Here is a 20370-nt window from a genome sequence, read left to right as displayed (position 1 = left end):
GTGTGTTTGTATAGTACCTAATACAATGGAGCCCCAATACAGAGAGGCCTTTTTACACTGCTGTCACACAAACAAATCATTTTATTTAGCACTTTTCATTCATTCCTTATTGAAGAAGAAAATTCATGACTAGAATGGTGTGGCCTATTCCTTTGGATGTGGCAGCATAGCCATACTCCTTCCTGCCCGCCTTGGGATCATGAGCACCCCAGCAAGGGGACAGTCCCCTCACTTCCACAAACCAGACAAAGGAATGTAGCTAAATATTTGCCAGGGCCAGGTGAATAAAGCCAGCTTACAAAATGGCTACGTGAGTCATGGGCCACGCACTACAGGTCTTCAAGTAAATGACCAACAAGCATCCGAAAAAGAAGCAACCTTCTGTATCATTTGATAATCTTTCCCCCTTTCTCCTCACTCCCATCTTGTGTCTTAATAAACACACACAAACCAGAATCAGACTTTAACAACAAAATCAGAATGGTAAGAGCTGCAACTCAACATTGAATTCCCTCCCACCCCACCCCTCATTTAGTAGCATCTATAAATTTTCAAGCAAGAATTTTTACTTTTGGAAAACAATTCTGTACAAATGAGAAGAGAAACATGTTAAAATAATGGTTTTGTGTATTATTTATTACTATTGTTCATATTGCAGTACTGTCTAGAAGCCTCAACCAGATTAGGCTTCCTTTGTGCTCAGTGTTGTACATAGTGAATACATAAGACCGGCCATATTGGGTCAGACCAAAGGTCCATCTAGCCCGGTATCCTGTCTTCTGACAGCGGCCAGTGCCAGGTGTCCCAGAGGGAATGAACAGAACAGGTAATTATCAAGTGATCCATTCCATCACCCATTCCCAGCTTCTGGCAAAGAGAGGCTAGGGACACCATCCCTGTCCATCCTGGCTAGTAACCATTGATGTACCTATCCTCCATGAACTTATCTAGTTCTTTTTGAATGGCTGGTCCAGTCCTGAAGAGCTTACAACGTCAAACAATTTTCTCAAAACTTTAAAACTTTTTATGTTTTATTTTTAACTGTCTCCCCCCCCCTCTTTTTTTCCCCCTATGTGTAATAAATGTTTAATTTGGGGTTTGTTTAATGGTGTAAGCATAGGTCACTGCAACAGAACTCCCAAATTAATAAAATAAATACACGCAATAAAATAAGGAAAGGAGTACTTGTGGCACCTTAGAGACTAACCAATTTATTTGAGCATGAGATTTCGTGAGCTACAGCTCACTTCATCGGATGCATACCGTGCCCACGGTATGCATCCGATGAAGTGAGCTGTAGCTCACGAAAGCTCATGCTCAAATAAATTGGTTAGTCTCTAAGGTGCCACAAGTACTCCTTTTCTTTTTGCGAATACAGACTAACACGGCTGTTACTCTGAAATAAAATAAGGGTAATTTGCAATTACAACTTCCTCAACCCTCTATCAAATGCAAACCGAGCACTTCCATCTGGCTCCAACGGGATAGTGATTATTCTCATTTTTGTCTCTGACATGTTCAAAGTCCAGAGCAATAAGCATTTCTAGGCTCCATAACTTTTTAAATAAGGTTTTCTATTAGAAAACAACTCAATGTCATACTCACATTGACTATATCATAGGCAAAAGAGCATTTGAATATCCAATCCAATTCAATATCAGAGTTCCTTAAAATGTCCTGAAAAACAAAAACGTTCAAAATGACATTGGACTGAATCTCATCAGATGGAGATGCAGTGAGCACATGGAACTGAACTCAGTCTATTTGCTCTGTGAACGTTTATTGGAAACGAAAACTTATTTCCTAATACATGTGTACGGATCTCCAAATCAGCAGTTGCTGAGTCTGTACATATCACTATTGGGCAAGTGGTAATTACAAACTTGATTCAATATTTACATACAAATTCTGTAGAGCTTTATTACACAATAAGCTGAGTAAATAAGATGTTTTTTGGTAAATAAGATGTCCTAATACTCACTGCCTCTGTGGCGTAATGTCTCTGGGTTTTTTATTTTCTCCAGGGTGCTACTCTGCTTCTCATACCTGGTATTCACAAAATGGTTGCACATAAGAAAGAACTGAGCACTAAAGCAATGAAGACTCATAGGAGTAGGAAGGGACACATGCACTTGAAGTCGTAGCTATTAGATTCCAGGAAAGTCCTGATATCAACAGAGCAAGAGTAGGCAGCAAAAAGAGCTAACAAACAAAAAGGAGGAAAAATCAGTCCTTGCTGACCTGGCAAGAGCTCAGAACAGCTCCTTTGCAAGCTCTCTTACAAGTCAACCCGAAGGCTATTGATGTAAATGATGCTGGTATTCTCACCTTCAGGCTTCCTTTCTTGCAGTACTCTGTAATAATACAGATATTTGGAATTTCAGTGCATATACCAAAGACGGCCACCAGATTCTCATGCCTCAACTCGCGCATCTGAAAGCAAAGAGGCCTTGTTAAACACATTTGTTTACATTACAGCCCCACCCCCAAGCTGTTCCTTAGCCATTGTTTATTACAAGAATCCTACAAGTTAGAAATGAAAAGGTCATTAGCTCATCCTTGTCCAAGCCTGGCTAGTTCAGGAATGTCTTTGCAATATATTTTCTATTCCTGAGACTAGTCTTGCTTCAGATGATTCAAGCATTTGAGCTTCCACCATTTCCGGGAGTCTATTCCAGCCCCCAGGAGTCTATTCTAGCCTGATAGATCACCACTATTAGGAAAATGCCCATTATTTCAGCTTAATATCTTCTTCACAGCCCCTGAAAATACTCCATTGGACCACCCTAGACAATTCCTCTCCCTTCTTAATGTTTATACCTTTAAGATGGAGAAGGCAGTTATTTCCCTGATTTATCTTCACAGTATAAATATTTAGTTCTTTGCGGCCAGATTCTGACACTCTTACTCACATTGAATAGAACCTTGAACCATGATTAGACCCGTTGAAATCAATAGGATTACTTCTGGAGCAAGATTAACACTCAACATGAGAAAAGGTATCACAATCTGGCCCAGGATCTCTCCTAAAAAGTCAGTCCCTCCTGTCAGTCAGCTAAGTCCTATTTGTTATTGCTCTTCTCCAGCTTGTCAATATCTTTTTAATGTAAAGGTGTGCAAAACCAAAATGCATGACACTGATGAAGCCTAAGTAGAATCCAATCTTCTCCCAGATTCAATACCAACAAAATACTGCAGGCTCTGGATGTGAATTTCAACTTGCTAAAGATAGTGGACCAGTTGCCCGATTCAGCAGTACCTACAGTATGTTTGTAACATAATTTGCATTTCATTTCAGTCAGGCGTAGGAGGATCATGTTGAGGTTGAACCTTACCATCTGAACTTCATGAAGGACTGACTGTTTCCGAATCCAGGCATCTATTTGGTTATCTATATACCTGAGTGCAACAAGAGTTCCCTGAAACGAATATTCAGAAAGGTGGAATCCAACATACAGTACTTTAACACAGAAACTGTTTGGAAGAGATCTGCACAAAAAGGTTATGAAGGGACCTTTGAGAAAACATAGCATGTGCTTAGAAGTTTAGAACTCCCATATGTTAAAATGGTTAAAAGTATCCTTCCCTGTTCAGACACGCAGCCATAAGAGATGACCAATATGAGCTTCACTGTACAAGGTACTGGATTACTAACTTGCCCAGTGACAGACAAAGTTGAAATTGCCTGTTAAATCAAATTTTAAGGGTTCTGAAGGGAAAGATGCCAAATTTATATTGGGAAGCCAGCTGACTGTAACAAAGCATGGTAGTCAAGTGAAGACCCTGTGCTAACAGTCAAATTAACAATGGTTGTCACAGACGATACAGTCCAGAAGTGATTTTAATTTAGGTTCTCTTATATAACGTGCTGCGCAATTATGTTAATCGATATAGCATATACTTTCAGAACAATTTTCTGCAGATGAAATAATGTACTAGTGTAGGAATTACCAAGAACCGCAATGCTGTCATAGGAAAAATACTATATTATATAGCCAGTAAGTTAAGACTGATAAGATACGTCATGCTTTTTGGAAGGCCAATTATACTACCCAAAAACTCTGACTCTATCTCTGTCAGAATTTCATATAGGACATTTCTGCAATCTGCCATTTTTGGCAAAGCAGAGTTGGACATTTATCAGCAACCTTAGTAAATTAGCACCATCAGTTTCACAGTCCTACCTGTGAATCCTGAGAACTACTGTGGCTTTTATTCTTTTGCCAACTTGTGCCCTATTTACCTGTAGAGAGCACCCAAAGCCGCACAAATGAAACCGAAAAGGACACAGTTAACATAACAGAGCAGAAAGTACACCCACTGAAGCTCACCTAATCTCCCTTTGTAGTCGTACCTGGTAAAGACCTATTGTGGTATAAAATACGTCTTTCTCCTGCTTGTCCTTCAGCCCAGACCGCCAATTGCTTGAAAATATCAAACTGGACACAACACTTTCTTGTCCTTGAGACACTGGTGTGCTTGTTTCTGATAGCTCAAAATGATCCTTTAGGAGAAAACACAAGAGACGTGATACTGTTAAAAATTCATAAATAACCTAGGTAAATTTTGACAAACCTAAGACTTGCCGATATTGACAAAGACAAACTGATGAGGAAGAACCCCAGTAATGGGTTTTCCTACAGTGCCTACCATAAACGATAAAGACAAAACACAGGTAATGAAAAGCAAGTTGGCATCCAAACCTGATGTAGAAGGAAATCACATATGCTTGGGCTTCACTCCTATACAGAGGACCAGCACAAAGTATAGGACCCACATAAATAGAAATGGGCACAAAAATTTCATGAGAAAGCATGTGGTTTTTTCACACAAAAAAATGCAGACTTGGGTTGATCAACACAATTCACAAATTCAGATCAATTTTGGCTAATTGTTCCAGTCGAAAAAAAATTCTGAAATGTCAAAACAGGTTCAGTTTGGGAATTTCTGAAACGAAACCTTTTGACTTTTCGTTTTGGAAAATGTTTCATTTTGGTATTTCCCTCAATTTTACTTTTAATAAAACCATGAAAACATTTTTAAAAACGATTTTTTTTTTAATTTTTCAGTTCTCTGAAAAAAATTGAAAACAATCATTTTCGATTAACCTGAAATGAATTTTTTAAATTTTTCGGTTCAGCCACTGAACTGAAAAAATCGGTGTTCAGAAAGCTCTATATTTAAAGCCTGCGGGTTATGTCCACCCTCAGGGTTGACATAGGACTAATATGAGCCCTCTCCAAACTATTCTCAACTAAGGTGTAAGTAGAACTGTTGGTGCTGAATATGCCTTGTGCTGCTCCTCTGGATAGCCGTGAATTTCACCCATTAGCGAGTAACATGCTGAGAAAATGTTTTAGAAATCATTGGGAAAAAGTGTTCCTGACCTAACACTGCCAGGCAAGGATCAACGACTAGTCAGATCAACGCAGTATAAGGACCCAGTCCTGTGCTGAGCATCTACTACTACAAAGGAATCACTCCAGATCCCATCATTGTGACCACAGGCATGGTTTGACCCATTAACTCCTTAGGCCCTGATACTGCAAATTACTCAGGTGAATGCCTAACTTCAGACACAAGGCCTATTGATTTAAATAAGACTGCTTAAGAGCTTAAAGTAAGGACATGCTTATGTACTTTGCTGTAAGTAAATTTCTACAACTTCATGATAAAAGCATGGTTAATTGTTAACATGATCACAAACTTATGGATTCCTTCTCGCTTAGAGTATAATTTATAACTAGTGTGATCCCTGGTATTTCAAGGTCTTGCTTTACCTTATGATCTTGAAGCATACTAATATCATTGTAGTTTATTTTCCACCAGATGTCATCCATTTGCTTTTGCAGCTTCCTTTCCTGGATCTTTAAAAACACCATTATGCTGGCAGCTCCTGAGGCTGTTAACAACAGGACGACAATCAGAACGGTCACTGGTGTACCTGTTAAAGACATGATACAGATCATCCCCAGCTATATGGAGGTGGAGAAAAATCTTGATGGCACAACCAAACTGGTGATTTTTTTTCAGGAGTGAGTGGTTACCTTGCTTCATATTGATATCATATGCTTGGTTGATCCTTGGCTCCAATCCAGGGGCTTTGCACCACTCAGGCAGCATAAAACAGCTGGAACACCAGTTTAATTGGCTCCTAGTGGAGAATCCAGTGGAATAATGCCCTCCTAACATTTCCTACATAGCCACCCTCCTTCTGACTTTCAGAGATGCGGATTACTCACTGCTCATACTGTATTCAACTGGAGATGTCGGTGCGCACCACCTGTGACAATCAGCCCTAAGTGTCACTAGTTGTGAACCCACCAATGATTAGCAGACACCTTTGAAAATATTAGCCTAAATGTTCAAAGAATGCTTAAATATGGATGTAGTACTGACACCTAAATAATAGCCTGATTGCCAGAAGTCCTGAGCACACAGTAGCTCTACTTATTTAAGCGCATAAATATGGATTTAGGTATGTAAATTTAAGTATCCATTTTTGAAAATCTTGGCCTTAAGTCTTAGGCTCTCTTTGCCTCAATTTCCCTATAAAATGAGGATGGTATACTGCAGACACACTCACAACGTTTCTCCTTTTCTGAGGTATCATGAAATTTCATTAATCAATGTTTGCAAAAAGCTTCTTTGATCTTTGAATGAAAGATGGTAAATAGCAGCAAAGTATTTCCTTTGTCTCTTTCCCCTTCCCATGTGCCCAAGAGCGCTGATCTCATGAAGTATGACCATACTCACTTATAACTGAAGTTTCACACTGTTCATTATAAAACCCACAGTACGGTCTGTCTTTGGGAGGAAAGCCAGCCAGCCAGCTGATGTAGGCAATTTCCATGGTTGGGCTATAGATGGAGATAGATAAATGTAAGTGCCTATTTCTACTGCCTGTCCTCCTTTCCTAAAGTTATTTTCCAGTGGGGAACACAAAACTGGCATCATTTCTAAAAGCTCATAAATACTAGAGCTGATCGGAAAATGTAATCCCCACCCCACCATAAATTTCTACCAGGAAAAAAAAAAATCCTTTTGAAATGTTTTGATCAAAAATTTCTGATTTTCTGCAGGGTTTTTTTAAATGGAATGAAACACAGTTTTTGTTATAGAATTATAGAAACGTAGGGCTCGAAGGGACCTCAAGAGGTCCTCTAGTCCAGCTCCCTGCGGTGAGGCAGGGTGAAGTTTACCTAGACCATCCTTAACAGATGTTTGTCTAGAAACCTCCAATGACAGGGATTCCACAACCTCCCTTGGAAGCCTATTCCAGAGCTTAAATATCCATATATAGTCGTAAGAAAGTTTTTCCTAATATCTAACCTAAAGCTCCCTTGCTGTAGAATAAGCCCTTTACTTCTTGTCCTACCTTCAGTGGACATGGAGAACAACTGATCACCGTTCTCTTTTAGTCTTCTTTTCTCAAGACAAAACATGCCCTCATTTTTTACCTTTCCTTATAGGTCAGGTTTTCTAAACCTTTTTATCACTTTTGTTGCTCTTCTATGAGAGGGAGGGATAGCTTAGTGGGTTGAGCATTGGCCTGCTAAACCCAGGGTTTTGAGTTCAATCCTTGAGGGGGCCATTCTGTATGACAGTTGTTTTTTTGGAGGGGAGGGATAGCTCAGTGGTTTGAGCATTGGCCTGCTAAACCCAGGGTTGTGAGTTCAATTCTTGAGGGGGCCATTTAGGGATCTGGGGCAAACATTGGGGACTGGTCCTGCTTTGAGCAGGGGGTTGGACAAAATGACCTCCTGAGGTCCCTTCCAACTCTGATATTCTATGATTCTCTGACTCTCTCCAATTTGTCCACAACCTTCATAAAGTGCGGCACCCAGATCTCAACACAGCGCTCCGGCTGAGGCCTCACCAGTGTCAAGTAGAGCAGGACAATTACCTCCTGTGTCTTACATTCAACACTACTGTTAATACACCCCTGAACATAATAGCCTTTTCCACAACCGCATCACATTGTTGACTCTCATTCAACTTGTGATTCACTCTAATCCCCAGACTCATGTCAACAGGACTACCACTTCACTAGTTATTTTCCATTTTGTAGTTACCATGTCTGATTTTTTTTCTTCCTGAGTGAAGTACTTTGCACTTGTCTTTATTGAATTTCACCTTGCTGATTTCAGACCAATTCTCCAATTTGTCAAGGTCATTTTGAATTTTAATCCTGTCGTCCAAAGCAGTAGCAACCCCTTCCAGCTTGGTGTCACCCACAAATTTTATAAGTGTACTTTCCACACCATTATCCAAGTCATTAATCAAAATATTGAATAGCACTGGACCCAGAGCAAACCCATGCCGGACCCCACTATACATGTCCTCCAAGTTTGCCAGCAAATTACTGATAATTACTCACTGAGTACAGTCTTTCAACTAGTTTTGCACCAACCTTATAATAATGTATCCAGATCATTTTTCCCTAGTTTATAAAAATGTAATGTGGGACTGTGTCAAAATGCTTACTAAAATCAAGGTATATCATGTTTACAGATTCCCCCCCCCCCCCCAGCCACTAGGCCAGTAACTGCACCAAAGAAGAAATTCGATTGGTATGGCATGATTTCTTCATGACGAATCCATGTTGGCTATTACTTACAATCTTATTTATCCTCTAAGTGCTTACAAATTGATTGTTTGACAGTTTATTCCAGTATGTTTTCAGGAATCGAAGTTCAGCTGACTGGTCTATAATTCCCTGGGACCTCTTTGTCCCCCTTTTTAAAGATAGGTACTATGTTTGGTCTTCTCCAGGGCTCAGGGACTTCACCCGTCCTCCTTGAGTTCTGAAGGATAATCACTAAGGGTTTTGAGATTGAGTCAGCTAGTTTCTTAAGTACCCTAGGATGAATTTCATCAGGCCTTGCTGACTTGAATACATCTAAACTTATCTAAATCTGTTCTTTTCCTATGTTGATTTGCGCTCCTTCCTTCTTGTTAATATTAATTGTGTTAAGTATCTGGTCACAATTTACCTTTTTAATGACGACTGAAGCAAAATAGGCATTAAACGCTTAGCCTTCTTGATGTTGTCCGTTATTAGCTCCTTCCCCACTAAATAGAGAACCTACATTTTCCATCATCTTTCTCTTGCTCTTATATATTTATAGAACCTCTTCTCACTGACTTTTATGTCCCTTGCTAGGCTCATTTAGCCTTTCTGATTTTGTCCCTATATATTGGTGCTATTCTTTTGTACTCATCCTTAGCAATGTTTCCACTTATTGTATTATTCCTTTTTGATTTTCAGGTCCTTAAAGAGCTCCTGATGGAGCCATATTGGCCTCTTAAGGTTCTTCCCATCTCGCCTTCCTATCAAGATAGTTTGCACTTGCCTTTTTAATGTTGTTTCTTTGAGAAACTGCCAACTCTCCTGAACTCCTTTTCCCTTAGAATCATAGAATATCAGGGTTGGAAGAGACCTCAGGAGGCCATCTAATCCAACCCCCTGCTCAAAGCAGGACCAATCCCCAACTAAATCATCCCAGACAGGGCTTTGTCAAGCCTGACTTTAAAAACTTCTAAGGAAGGAGATTCCACCACCTCCCTAGGTAACGCATTCCAGTGTTTCACCACCCTCCTAGTGAAAAAGTTTTTCCTAATATCCAACCTAAACCTCCCCCACTGCAACTTGAGACCATTACTCCTCGTTCTGTCATCTGCTACCACTGAGAACAGTCTAGATCCATCCCCTTTGGAATCCTCTTTCAGGTAGTTGAAAGCAGCTATCAAATCCCCCCTCATTCTTCTCTTCCGCAGACAAAACAATCCCAGTTCCCTCAGCCTCTCCTCATAAGTCACGTGTTCCAGTCCCCTAATCATTTTTGTTGCCCTCTGCTGGACGTTTTCCAATTTTTCCACATCCTTCTTGTAGTATGGGGCCCAAAACTGGACACAGTACTCCAGATGAGGCCTCACCAATGTCGAATAGAGGGGAACGATCACGTTGGCAACGCCCCGACTTATACAGCCCAAAATGCCATTGGCCTTCTTGGCAACAACGGCACACTGTTGATTCATATCCAGCTTCTCATCCACTGTAACCCCTAGGTCCTTTTCTGCAGAACTGCTGCCGAGCCATTCGGTCCCTAGTCCGTAGCGGTGCATGGGATTCTTCCATCCTAAGTGGAGGACTCTGCACTTGTCCTTGTTGAACCTCATCAGACTTCTTTTGGCCCAATCCTCTAATTTGTCTAGGGCCCTCTGTATCCTATCCCTACCCTCCATCGTATCTACCTCTCCTTCCAGTTTACTGTCATCTGCAAACTTGCTGAGGGTGCAATCCACACCATCCTCCAAATCATTTATGAAGATACTGAACAAAACCAGCCCGAGGACCGACCCTTGGGGCACTCCACTTGATACCGGCTGCCAATTAGACATGGAGCCATTGATCACTACCCGTTGAGCCCGACATCTAGCCAGCTTTCTATTCACCTATTTCTATCACCATTCAGTCTATTCATCCAGTCCATACTTCTTTAACTTACTGGCAAGAATACTGTGGGAGACCATGTCAAAAGCTTTGATAAAGTCAAGGAACAACACGTCCACTGCTTTCCCCTCATCCACAGAGCCAGTTATCTCATCATAGAAGGCAATTAGATTAGTCAGGCATGACTTGCCCTTGGTGAATCCATGCTGACTGTTCCTGATCACTTTCCTCTCCTCTAAGTGCTTCAGAATTGATTCCTTGAGGACCTGCTCCATGATTTTTCCAGGGACTGAGGTAAGGCTGACTGGTCTGTACTTCCCAGGATCCTCCTTCTTCCCTTTTTTAAAGATGGGCACTACATTAGCCTTTTTCCAGTCGTCCGAGACCTCCCCCGATCGCCATGAGTTTTCAAAGATAATGGCCAATGGCTCTGCAATCACATCCGCCAACTCCTTTAGCACTCTTGGAAACAGCACATCTGGCCCCATAGACTTGTGCTCGTCCCGCTTTTCTAAATAGTCCCAAATCACTTCTTTCTTCACAGAGGGCTGGCCACCTCCTCCCCATGCTGTGCTGCCCAGTGCAGCAGTCTGGGAGCTGACCTTGTTCATGAAGACAGAGGCAAAATTAGTACATTAGTTTTTTCCACATCCTCTGTCACTAGGTTGCCTCCCTCATTCAGTAAGGGGCCCACACTTTCCGTGACTTTCTTCTTGTTGCTAACATACCTGAAGAAACCCTTCTTGTTACTCTTAACATCTCTTGCTAGCTGCAACTCCAGGTGTGATTTGGCCTTCCTGATTTCACTCCTGCATGCCCGAGCAATATTTTTATACTCCTCCCTGGTCATTTGTCCAATCTTCCACTTCTTGTAAGCTTCTTTTTTGTGTTTAAGATCAGCAAGGATTTCACTGTTAAGCCAAGCTGGTCACCTGTCATACTTACTATTCTTTCTACCCATCGGGATGGTTTGTCCCTGTAACCTCAATAAGGATTCTTTAAAATACAGCCAGCTCTCCGGGACTCCTTTCCCCCTCATGTTATTCTCCCAGGGGATCCTGCCCATCAGATCCCTGAGGTTGTCAAAGTCTGCTTTTCTGAAGTCCAGGGTCTGTATTCTGTTGCTCTCCTTTCTTCCCTGTGTCAGGATCCTGAACTCGACCATCTCATGGTCACTGCCTCCCAGGTTCCCATCCACTTTTGCTTCCCCTACTAATTCTTCCCGGCTTGTGAGCAGCAGGTCAAGATGAGCTGTGCCCCTAGTTGGTTCCTCCAGCACTTGCACCAGGAAATTGTCACCTACACTTTCCAAAAAGTTCCTGGATTGTCTGTGCACCGCTGTATTGCTCTCCCAGCAGATATCAGGGTGATTGAAGTCTCCCATGAGAACCAGGGCCTGCGATCTAGTAACTTCCCTTAGTTGCCAGAAGAAAGCCTCGTCCACCTCATCCCCCTGATCCGATGGTGTATAGCAGGCTCCCACCACGACACCACCCTTGTTGCTCATGCTTCTAAACTTGATCCAGAGACTCTCAGGTTTTTCTGCAGTTTCATACCGGAACTCTGAGCAGTCATAATGCTCCCTTATATACAGTGCAACTCCCCCACCTTTTCTGCCCTGCCTGTCCTTCCTGAACAGTTTATATCCATCCATGACAGTACTCCAGTCATGTGAGTTATCCTGCCAAGTCTCTGTTATTCCAATCACATCATAATTCCTTGACTGTGCCTGGACTTCCAGTTCTCCCTGCTCCCTTAGATGTATGTTTCTTTCAAATTAATATTTAGAAACACAGTGAATTTTTTTTGCTTCATCTCAAATTCAAACGTATTTCATTTTAGTTTTTTAAAGCTGAAAAATTTTAGGGTTGCTAAATTTGGGGCGATTTCCCCTTTTTTGCCCATTGACAAAAAGGTAGAACTTGGGGGAGAAGCCTACTTTTGAGACCTTTCTACTATTTAAAACCAGTGTAACACATTTGTACAGTCTTAAACAGCAAAACGGTGCTAAAAATAGGATTTTTCACCACTTTCCAACACTTCCTTAACATTTCCCAACCTTTGTCTGTTAGAAAACTGTCAAAGTGTTGAAAATAACACATTCAAAGAGAAACACTTTCAGCGCATAACAGTGCCCCTTATACTTTGTTGCTCTTATTCAGCTGCCAAAGGTTGGAAAAAAGGCAGAAAGTGTGTGCGTGGGGCGGGGTGGGGCGGTGCAACTACCAGTGAAATGAAAATTTAAAAAAAACCAAAATATTTTGTAAAAATTAAAAATTTTCATTGAAACCCTTTTTTCCAATGGGAAAGTGTTTCAGTGGAAATTATCCACCTGCCTGTAATCAATACCTTTTAAAAGAAAAAAAACTTGCTAATTATCAACATGTGCCAATCTTGAACCTGCTAACGGACTCTCAGATACATTCAGTTAAGGTTGGCAATTGATTGCCTTTCAGCAGAGCCATTACTTTCAGGTGATACTGTCTGCTTGTGTAAGACATTTTCATGTTGACAAAGTGTGCCCTAATAGAAAAGGCAAGTGGAAACAAAGATGCATGTAACTTATGTGTGTGACCTGTATTACAGAAAAGAGGCCACTTTCATATGAGTTCAATATCAGAGCATATGCTGGTCATATACAATAAGACTAAAACACAAAACATATTCTACTTATATAAGGCTATCTCATTTGCTCTAACTAAGCTCTGCGAAGTTATATCTGCAGCAGTTCCAAGAACAGGGATTCTCAAACTGGGGGTCGTGACCCTTCAGGGGATCACAAGGTTATTACATGGGGGGTGTCAAGGTTCCTTCCCCACTCTGAACGCTAGGGTACAGATGTGGGGACCTGCATGAAAAACCTCCTAAGCTTATCTTTACCAGCTTAGGTCAAAACTTCCCCAAGGTACAAAATATTCCACCCTTTGTCCTTGGATTGGCCGCTACCACCACCAAACAAATACTGGTTACTGGGGAAGAGCTGTTTGGAAATGTCTTTCCCCCCAAAATACTTCCCAAAACCTTGCACCCCACTTCCTGGACAAGGTTTGGTAAAAAGCCTCACCAATTTGCCTAGGTGACTACAGACCCAGACCCTTGGATCTTAAGAACAATGAACAATCCTCCCAACACTTGCACCCCCCCTTTCCTGGGAAATGCTGGATAAAAAGCCTCACCAATTTGCATAGGTGACCACAGACACAAACCCTTGGATCTGAGAACAATGAAAAAGCATTCAGTTTTCTTACAAGAAGACTTTTAATAGAAATAGAAGTAAATAGAAGTAAAGAAATCACCTCTGTAAAATCAGGATGGTAGATACCTTACAGGGTAATTAGATTCAAAACATAGAGAATCCCTCTAGGCAAAAACTTAAGTTACAAAAAAGATACACAGACAGAAATAGTTATTCTATTCAGCACAATTCTTTTCTCAGCCATTTAAAGAAATCATAATCTAACACGTACCTAACTAGATTACTTACTAAAAGTTCTAAGACTCCATTCCTGGTCTATCCCCAGCAGAAACAGCATATAGACAGACAGAGACCCTTTGTTTCTCTCCCTCCTCCCAGCTTTTGAAAGTATCTTGTCTCCTCATTGGTCATTTTGGTCAGGTGCCAGCGAGGTTACCTTTAGCTTCTTAACCCTTTACAGGTGAGAGGAGCTTTCCCCTGGCCAGGAGGGATTTCAAAGGGGTTTACCCTTCTCTTTATATTTATGACAGGGGGTCATGAGCTGTTAGCTTCCACCCCCAAACCGCACTTTGCCTCCAGCATTTGTAATAGTGTTAAATACAAAAAAAGTGTTTTTAATTTATAGGGGGGGGGGTTGCACTCATAGGTTTGCTGTGTGAAAGGGGTCACCAATACAAAAGTTTGAGAAACACTGTCCTAGAAGAATTAACTCTGTAAGGCAGTACTCTCAGAAAATCTTGTGTTAGCATCAGCCATTGGGCAGACATGTTCACAACCAGTGAATTTCACCCCCCGTGCAGAGGATCTGACAAGGCCTATGTAACACATAAGCCCAATATTAAGCAATATTCAAGGACTTGTGCTTGCACTCTGAACTGGGCTGACTTTTATCACCCATAAGCTACTTTCAATATTGTAGTTTCACTTAAAAATATGACCCGCAGTACCTGATTGTTTTTCTCTCGACATCATAATTAAGAATAGGAACAAACTGGGATGAATTCCCAGCTTTCTGCAGACCATATACAGAGTAATCCATCCACCTCTCACCTGATTCATCGATATACACCAGGCCAGTAACCCCTAGAAAGATAAAAGAGTACATAGCATACTCACTCAACACTGCTGGGCTTTTTCTGGTTCACGGTTAATTCCATGTTCCTTCTTTAGCACTAGTAGCTAACAGGCTGGAGCTGACATCCAGCGAAGCACAAACCAGGCACCCTCCAAGTGAGCTTGCCTGAACCATAGCGTAGCCCTAAGGAGGAGGTCTGTGGGGCCCTGGAACCAAAGGGAAGAAGTGTAGGAGTTCAAGAACCTGGGGACTGGTGGGCTGGAGAAGCCTGCTGGAATTGCAGTACTGCCCCATGAAGGAGGACTTTGGAACCCTTTAAACCAAGGGGGAAGGAGTTGTCAGTTCAGGAGCAGGGCAGGACTTGTCTCTGGAAAGTCCTTCTGTGAGAAAGCCTTTCCAGAGAAGCCAGGGGCTGCAATGAGACTGGTAGAGTTGCCCAGCTCAGAGGGAACTGGAGGGGAACCAGGAACCTGATTTGCAACAAGAGTGAACTGGAGCTGAAGTTGTCCAGTGCCCAAGTAAGCTTTAAGGACCCATTTTCAATAGAAGACAACAACACCCTGCTAACTATGGAGCTTGTCAATATTTTTCAAAGTTAAAAATTTCAAAGCAATTTTGGAAACAAACAGTTTATAAAGACAAGAAACAGTTCCAGCTAAAGCAGCTCTGGGTTTGTAGTGCCCACCTACACCCCTTCCTCACTCTCTTGGTATATAAACCCCAACACAATAATGCTTTGTTACCATTTCTGCAAAAAGGGGAACATGGGAAGTACACCTTGGCCAGGACTAAAACTCTTTGTTTGTTTGTTTGTTTTTAAATGACAGACGTGGGGGTTGCTAAGAGCTGGTGTTTTGCTAAGGCATAAAAAGAAAAGAAAAATGAATGGTTACAAGCAAGCCACTATTTTAGCAAAAATAAAGTAGGATAATATTTCTAGTTCTCTGGATTGAGTTCTTCTGGATTTACACTCCAATAACTGAGAGCAGAATCCAACCTTACATACCTTTGAAAAACTTCTACAATTCATCAGTATTTTAAAAAAAAAAATTTTTAAAAGGATTAATTTGAATTAAAATGTTACTTTGCACACTGCCCAGAGCAAATCAAGAATATCTTCTCTCTAAGACAATAAGAAGTGTGCTAACTCATGAGAGGCTTAGTTTAAGTCAGTTACATGTGATTGACAAAATCTCCACATCAGCAGCTTACCATACAAACGGGTTTTGTTGTAGCCTTTCAAAGTGTTGACAAGTGCTCGTCCATCTCTGATATCTTTCCCTTCTTTTAACATTTCCCTGATGGACAGGGCATAAAGCAGGACTGCATCATGCAGGTAGGCAGAGTAAGAACTCACCTGAAAAGTGCAAAATGGAAAAGCAATGTTTCAGCTTCGGAGATAAAGGACTTAGACAGAAGGGCCTTCTCCCGAGAGAATGATTATAGGGTTTGCTTAAAAAATTTCCATATAAACGTTATAGCACTGATACTAAACCTTGGGACAAAGTCAACAGTGAATTTCTGAGCCAAATTCAGCCCTGGAGTAAGCAGGTGCAATTTTCCATTGACTGCAATTGGAGCTGTGTCTACATACATACGAATTTGATCCTCTGTATAGAAAAGCAACCAGGATCACTGTCCAGATAGGATGGCATGAGAGTGAAAGAAAACCTCTATAAAAATGGTTCAAGTCACCCTTCTACTTAACTGGCAATATCATCACCACCCACTGAAAATCAATAAATGGGTGACCCACATATGTTTCTGATCTCAGGCCACCTCATTCAAGTAAGTACTCCTGGTGGAATCAACAGAACTACACACACAAGTTGCACAAGAGGGAGATGGCCCTTGGTATGACCAGAACCCAGTGGCCGCACGTGCAGCAATTAGAGAGGACCATATCAAACCTCTTCTTCTGAAGAAAGTGAGCTGTAAAATGGCTGTCCCTTCAGTTTTTCATGGACCTGCTTCAGAAAATCTGAATACATAGTGTATCCTCCATAAGGGCTGAGGGAAATCAGAAACACTGGCTGGTAGGCTTCAAGCACACTGCTGTTCTTCTCGCTGCTTAATGCCTCTTTCAAAAAATTGTCCTGAAAGAGAAAGATGAGGGGAGAGTAAGTGGCTTAAAGTGATGGTGCTCTTAGTTCAAAGTGCAGTTATTGAGCTTGGGCTTGAACTGTGATCTGCTAGCACAAACTGTGGTGCAGAGTTAGGGCCATCGTTACCGTACGTTGGTTGATAAAGTTTTCTTGCTACAACATGTTTAGTGTCAATTCTCTGCTGGTGACAGGTTCCAGATAGACAAAAACAAGTGCTAATAAACCAACTTGGAGCAATACTCGCCAGGTTGCCACTGACCTCCAACTGCTGCAAAACGAAGAACACAAATTTCCCATTCAACAGCCCTAGATGTTTGGCCTCCAGCATAATAGACCTGGCATCCGAAGAGCTGCAGATTAAAACAATAACTGCAAGAGAAAAAGGTGTGTTTAGTTATTTGCTCCCCATCCATCCACCAAATTAAAAAAAAATGGACAAGACAATCAGACCTGCCAATCAACACTGGGATGATTTTTAAAAAGAAGAGTTAAATTACATGGCTCATGATTACACATTGATCATATTTATTGCTTTAACCAGCATGGACCAATGTCAATCAAAACTCTTTGTCATGGTCTTGTGTAAATGAAACATGCATGGCTCACTGAGGCTTTCAGTGGTACCTAGAAAGTAAGGAACGAGGATCCTACACACTTTACCCACTACTTACTCATGTGAGTAGTCCCATTGAAGTCAATGTGATTTGTCACGTGAGAAAGAGTAACTGTTATGAATAAGAGTTGCCAGGGTCATAGGCGTCTCTGTGCTTCACAGTAGAGAGGTAGAAATATCTGTAGTAATTTACTCCAGGGAAAAAAAGCAAATCTATGGGGAAGCTCAAAACACACTGAGTGGTACATTCCCATCAACAGACGCATGGCAGCAACCAAAGACAGCCAGGAAACCTCTGCAGACGTAGGTCACCGGCAAGTGGCAACTTGAGATAGTCAATACATTTCCTCACACAAAGTGTTTTTTTGGGTATGTTTGGGTATTTTTGTCAGGGGGGTTTCAATAAAAAAAAAATTAAAAATTGTGGAAAAAATTATCACAGACTTTTTTTTTTTATTTGCACTATTTTAAAACAAAAATCCCTGAGAAGAAAAAAAAGAGCGATTTTTTTGTTCTGAAATTCTGGATTCCTGCCTCCACCACTACCCTCTCTTCCCACCGGGACTTTCTAACCTTTAACTAACTTGTGTCAGTTGGAAAACAGTAACAAAATGTTCTCTCTGGCAGTAAAAGAAAGTAACACTTTCACTTCTAAGTGGTAACTGTAATAGTGTTACTTTTAAACATGAAAAGTTATCCACCCCCACCCCCACCCCCCCACCCCCAGCAACTCTCCCATAATTTCTTACTGTTTCCCAGTTGGAAAAAAGTGGAAAACAGCAAGAAAGTGAATGTTGGGGGAACCCTTACCCACAAAAACAGAATTTCCCAAGAGGGAAATTTCAAAAATATATTGTTCTTGTGCACATATTTTGCATGCGGGGGACTGGGGGGTCAGATTTCCAGCCACTCTAGCAAGGATATGTGTAGAAGTCCAGCAAGCAGATACTACATAAGGAATACTCCCCATGTAAGAATATATACTTTCCAGATGGAGTTATTTGTATCACTGTGGTGCCCAATGGAAACAAACAGGTTGGGGTCAGATTACACTAACCCTTATAGTTCCATTGCATGCAAACATTTGCTAATGCTGATAGCCATCTACAACCTGAGTCCTACATATACACACAGATCACATCCCACTGTTGTCGGTGGGACTGGATGTTCGAGAGAAGCTCGGGGGCCTAACAATTCGAGCATCACACGAAGAGTCCTTTTCTCCTGAGTAGGTGAAAGTCAGCAGGTTGGGGCATGCGCCCTCCACAGGTTTCCTGTTTCCCTTCACATTGCTGACCCTCATGTCAATGAGTTGTCTGACCACGACCCCAATTCCTCCCGCTCTTTATGATGTACACATTATCTCTTCCCCCTCTGCACTGATTTGTATTGGCATGGCCCTAAACAGTCAGATGCACCTCTGTAATGGATCAGAGGAATTCTGCTCCTCTTCTGATCCTTTGCTCTTGAGAACAGTTCCTCTGACTTTTGCTACATATCTCCTATGCAGCTCAAAAAGGGGCAGTCGATTCTAGTCTGCCTTGTATTCTTCTCTTCTGAAGTGCTAACTTTGGTGTCATAGAATGGCATTTGTAGAAGGGATTTAGGTCACAGCCTATTGTATTGTCAGTTTCACATTTGGATATTTTCTATGTAGTAAGAGCAAAGTACTAATCTTCAGTAAGGAGAGCAAAATCCATAGGCTGCATCTTGTCATTGTCGCCTAGTTACAAAGGGAAAATCAGAACACTTTCAAGATGCTGTTGGTGCCAAAGAGAAAGTCAGCAGGAACCCTGTCAAAGATCAGCTTCTCATGAGCCTAAGAGTGAACGGAAATGACTCAGCTGGGGTCTGTCGCCAGCATTACAATTGTGCACCGCAATTATATTCAGCTTCGTAGGTTTTCTGATGTAACATGTTTATTTGAGTTAGTATCTTTCTTCATTTCTCCTTAAAGATGATGTGCTAATAAGGGAAAGGTGTGGAGGCTAAATATGAGGAAAGCTTTCTGTAATCATGCCTTTCAAAACACAAGCAGAAAAAAATTCTTATTGTAGCTGAAAGCAATAGGCACAACTTACAGCTTGCTGCAGAGCTAAACCATGTGCTGTTGTGAAATCATTCTGATCTACCCAAGCATTTGCATACTGACATGCCAATGAGCACACAAGCATTTTGCTTCAGAATTCTGCACTGCCAAAGCAAATAGCTTTTAAACCGATGAGGTTTCTGTATAATACGGATCAAGAACCACCTTGATCACATACTTCCAGGAATAAAACAAAGGTCTTCCATTGTTTTAGCGGAAATTTTTAAAACATTCTTTTTTTCCCCAAACTTTATGATGGTTTTCAACCAAAAAAAATAAAAAGTTGTGTGATTTCAAAAGCTGGTTTTAGTAAAATTTAGTTTTTGAAAACAAAAAGTTTATCAAAACCCAATATTTTTAATGAAAACCAAATTGTGTTTTGCTTTTTAACAGAAAATGTTGGGGGTTTGTTGTTGCTGTGGTTGTTGAAAATTTAGGAACATGTTGACCAAAATTAAAATTGTTCACAAAAATATTTGAAAAAATTGGTTGATGAAATATTTTTGACCAGCTCTAGTTGACAGGTCAATTAATTTGTTTTGGACAGGTTGTCTTCTCCTCTCACCTGTGACCAGATTTGGAAAAGTTGTGTCCATAGGCAGAGTTTTCATGAATACAGAAAGCTGACCTGTGTGACTGTGCCACCAGGGAATACTGACACACATTGTCAGCAGCATGGTGGGAAGGACACGTTGTCCATTGAATGGCAGGGAGAGAGTTCTCTCTATTTCTATGAGCAACTGGAGCTCCTTGTGTGATTCAAGTGCTTTATGTAATCCTATGGGCAAGTCCCTGCATGTGTACAGCCCAAACAATCAGGCTGAGCCCTGGGGAGA

General features: G+C 41.3%; 1 protein-coding gene across 1 annotated transcript in view; it reads right to left on the bottom strand.

The window, feature by feature from the left end:
- Positions 1-20370, bottom strand: part of LOC125640400 (guanylate cyclase 2G-like) — a 47150-nt gene that overhangs the window by 13428 nt on the left and 13352 nt on the right. Inside the window, exons 3-12 of the mRNA XM_048858894.2 lie at positions 17092-17201; positions 16638-16823; positions 15940-16084; positions 14600-14735; positions 6757-6860; positions 5781-5944; positions 4355-4504; positions 3336-3419; positions 2329-2433; positions 1606-1677 (exon numbers count right to left, since the gene is read on the bottom strand). Of these exons, the coding sequence (XP_048714851.2) occupies positions 1606-1677; positions 2329-2433; positions 3336-3419; positions 4355-4504; positions 5781-5944; positions 6757-6860; positions 14600-14735; positions 15940-16084; positions 16638-16823; positions 17092-17201 (1256 nt within the window). The remainder of the gene's footprint in view (positions 1-1605; positions 1678-2328; positions 2434-3335; positions 3420-4354; positions 4505-5780; positions 5945-6756; positions 6861-14599; positions 14736-15939; positions 16085-16637; positions 16824-17091; positions 17202-20370) is intronic.

The sequence above is a fragment of the Caretta caretta genome, chromosome 7 (genome assembly GCF_965140235.1).
Source record: "Caretta caretta isolate rCarCar2 chromosome 7, rCarCar1.hap1, whole genome shotgun sequence".
Taxonomy (NCBI): domain Eukaryota; kingdom Metazoa; phylum Chordata; order Testudines; family Cheloniidae; genus Caretta; species Caretta caretta.
The sequence above is the reverse complement of the archived record's forward strand: the minus strand, read 5'-3'. Positions and strand labels throughout refer to the sequence as shown.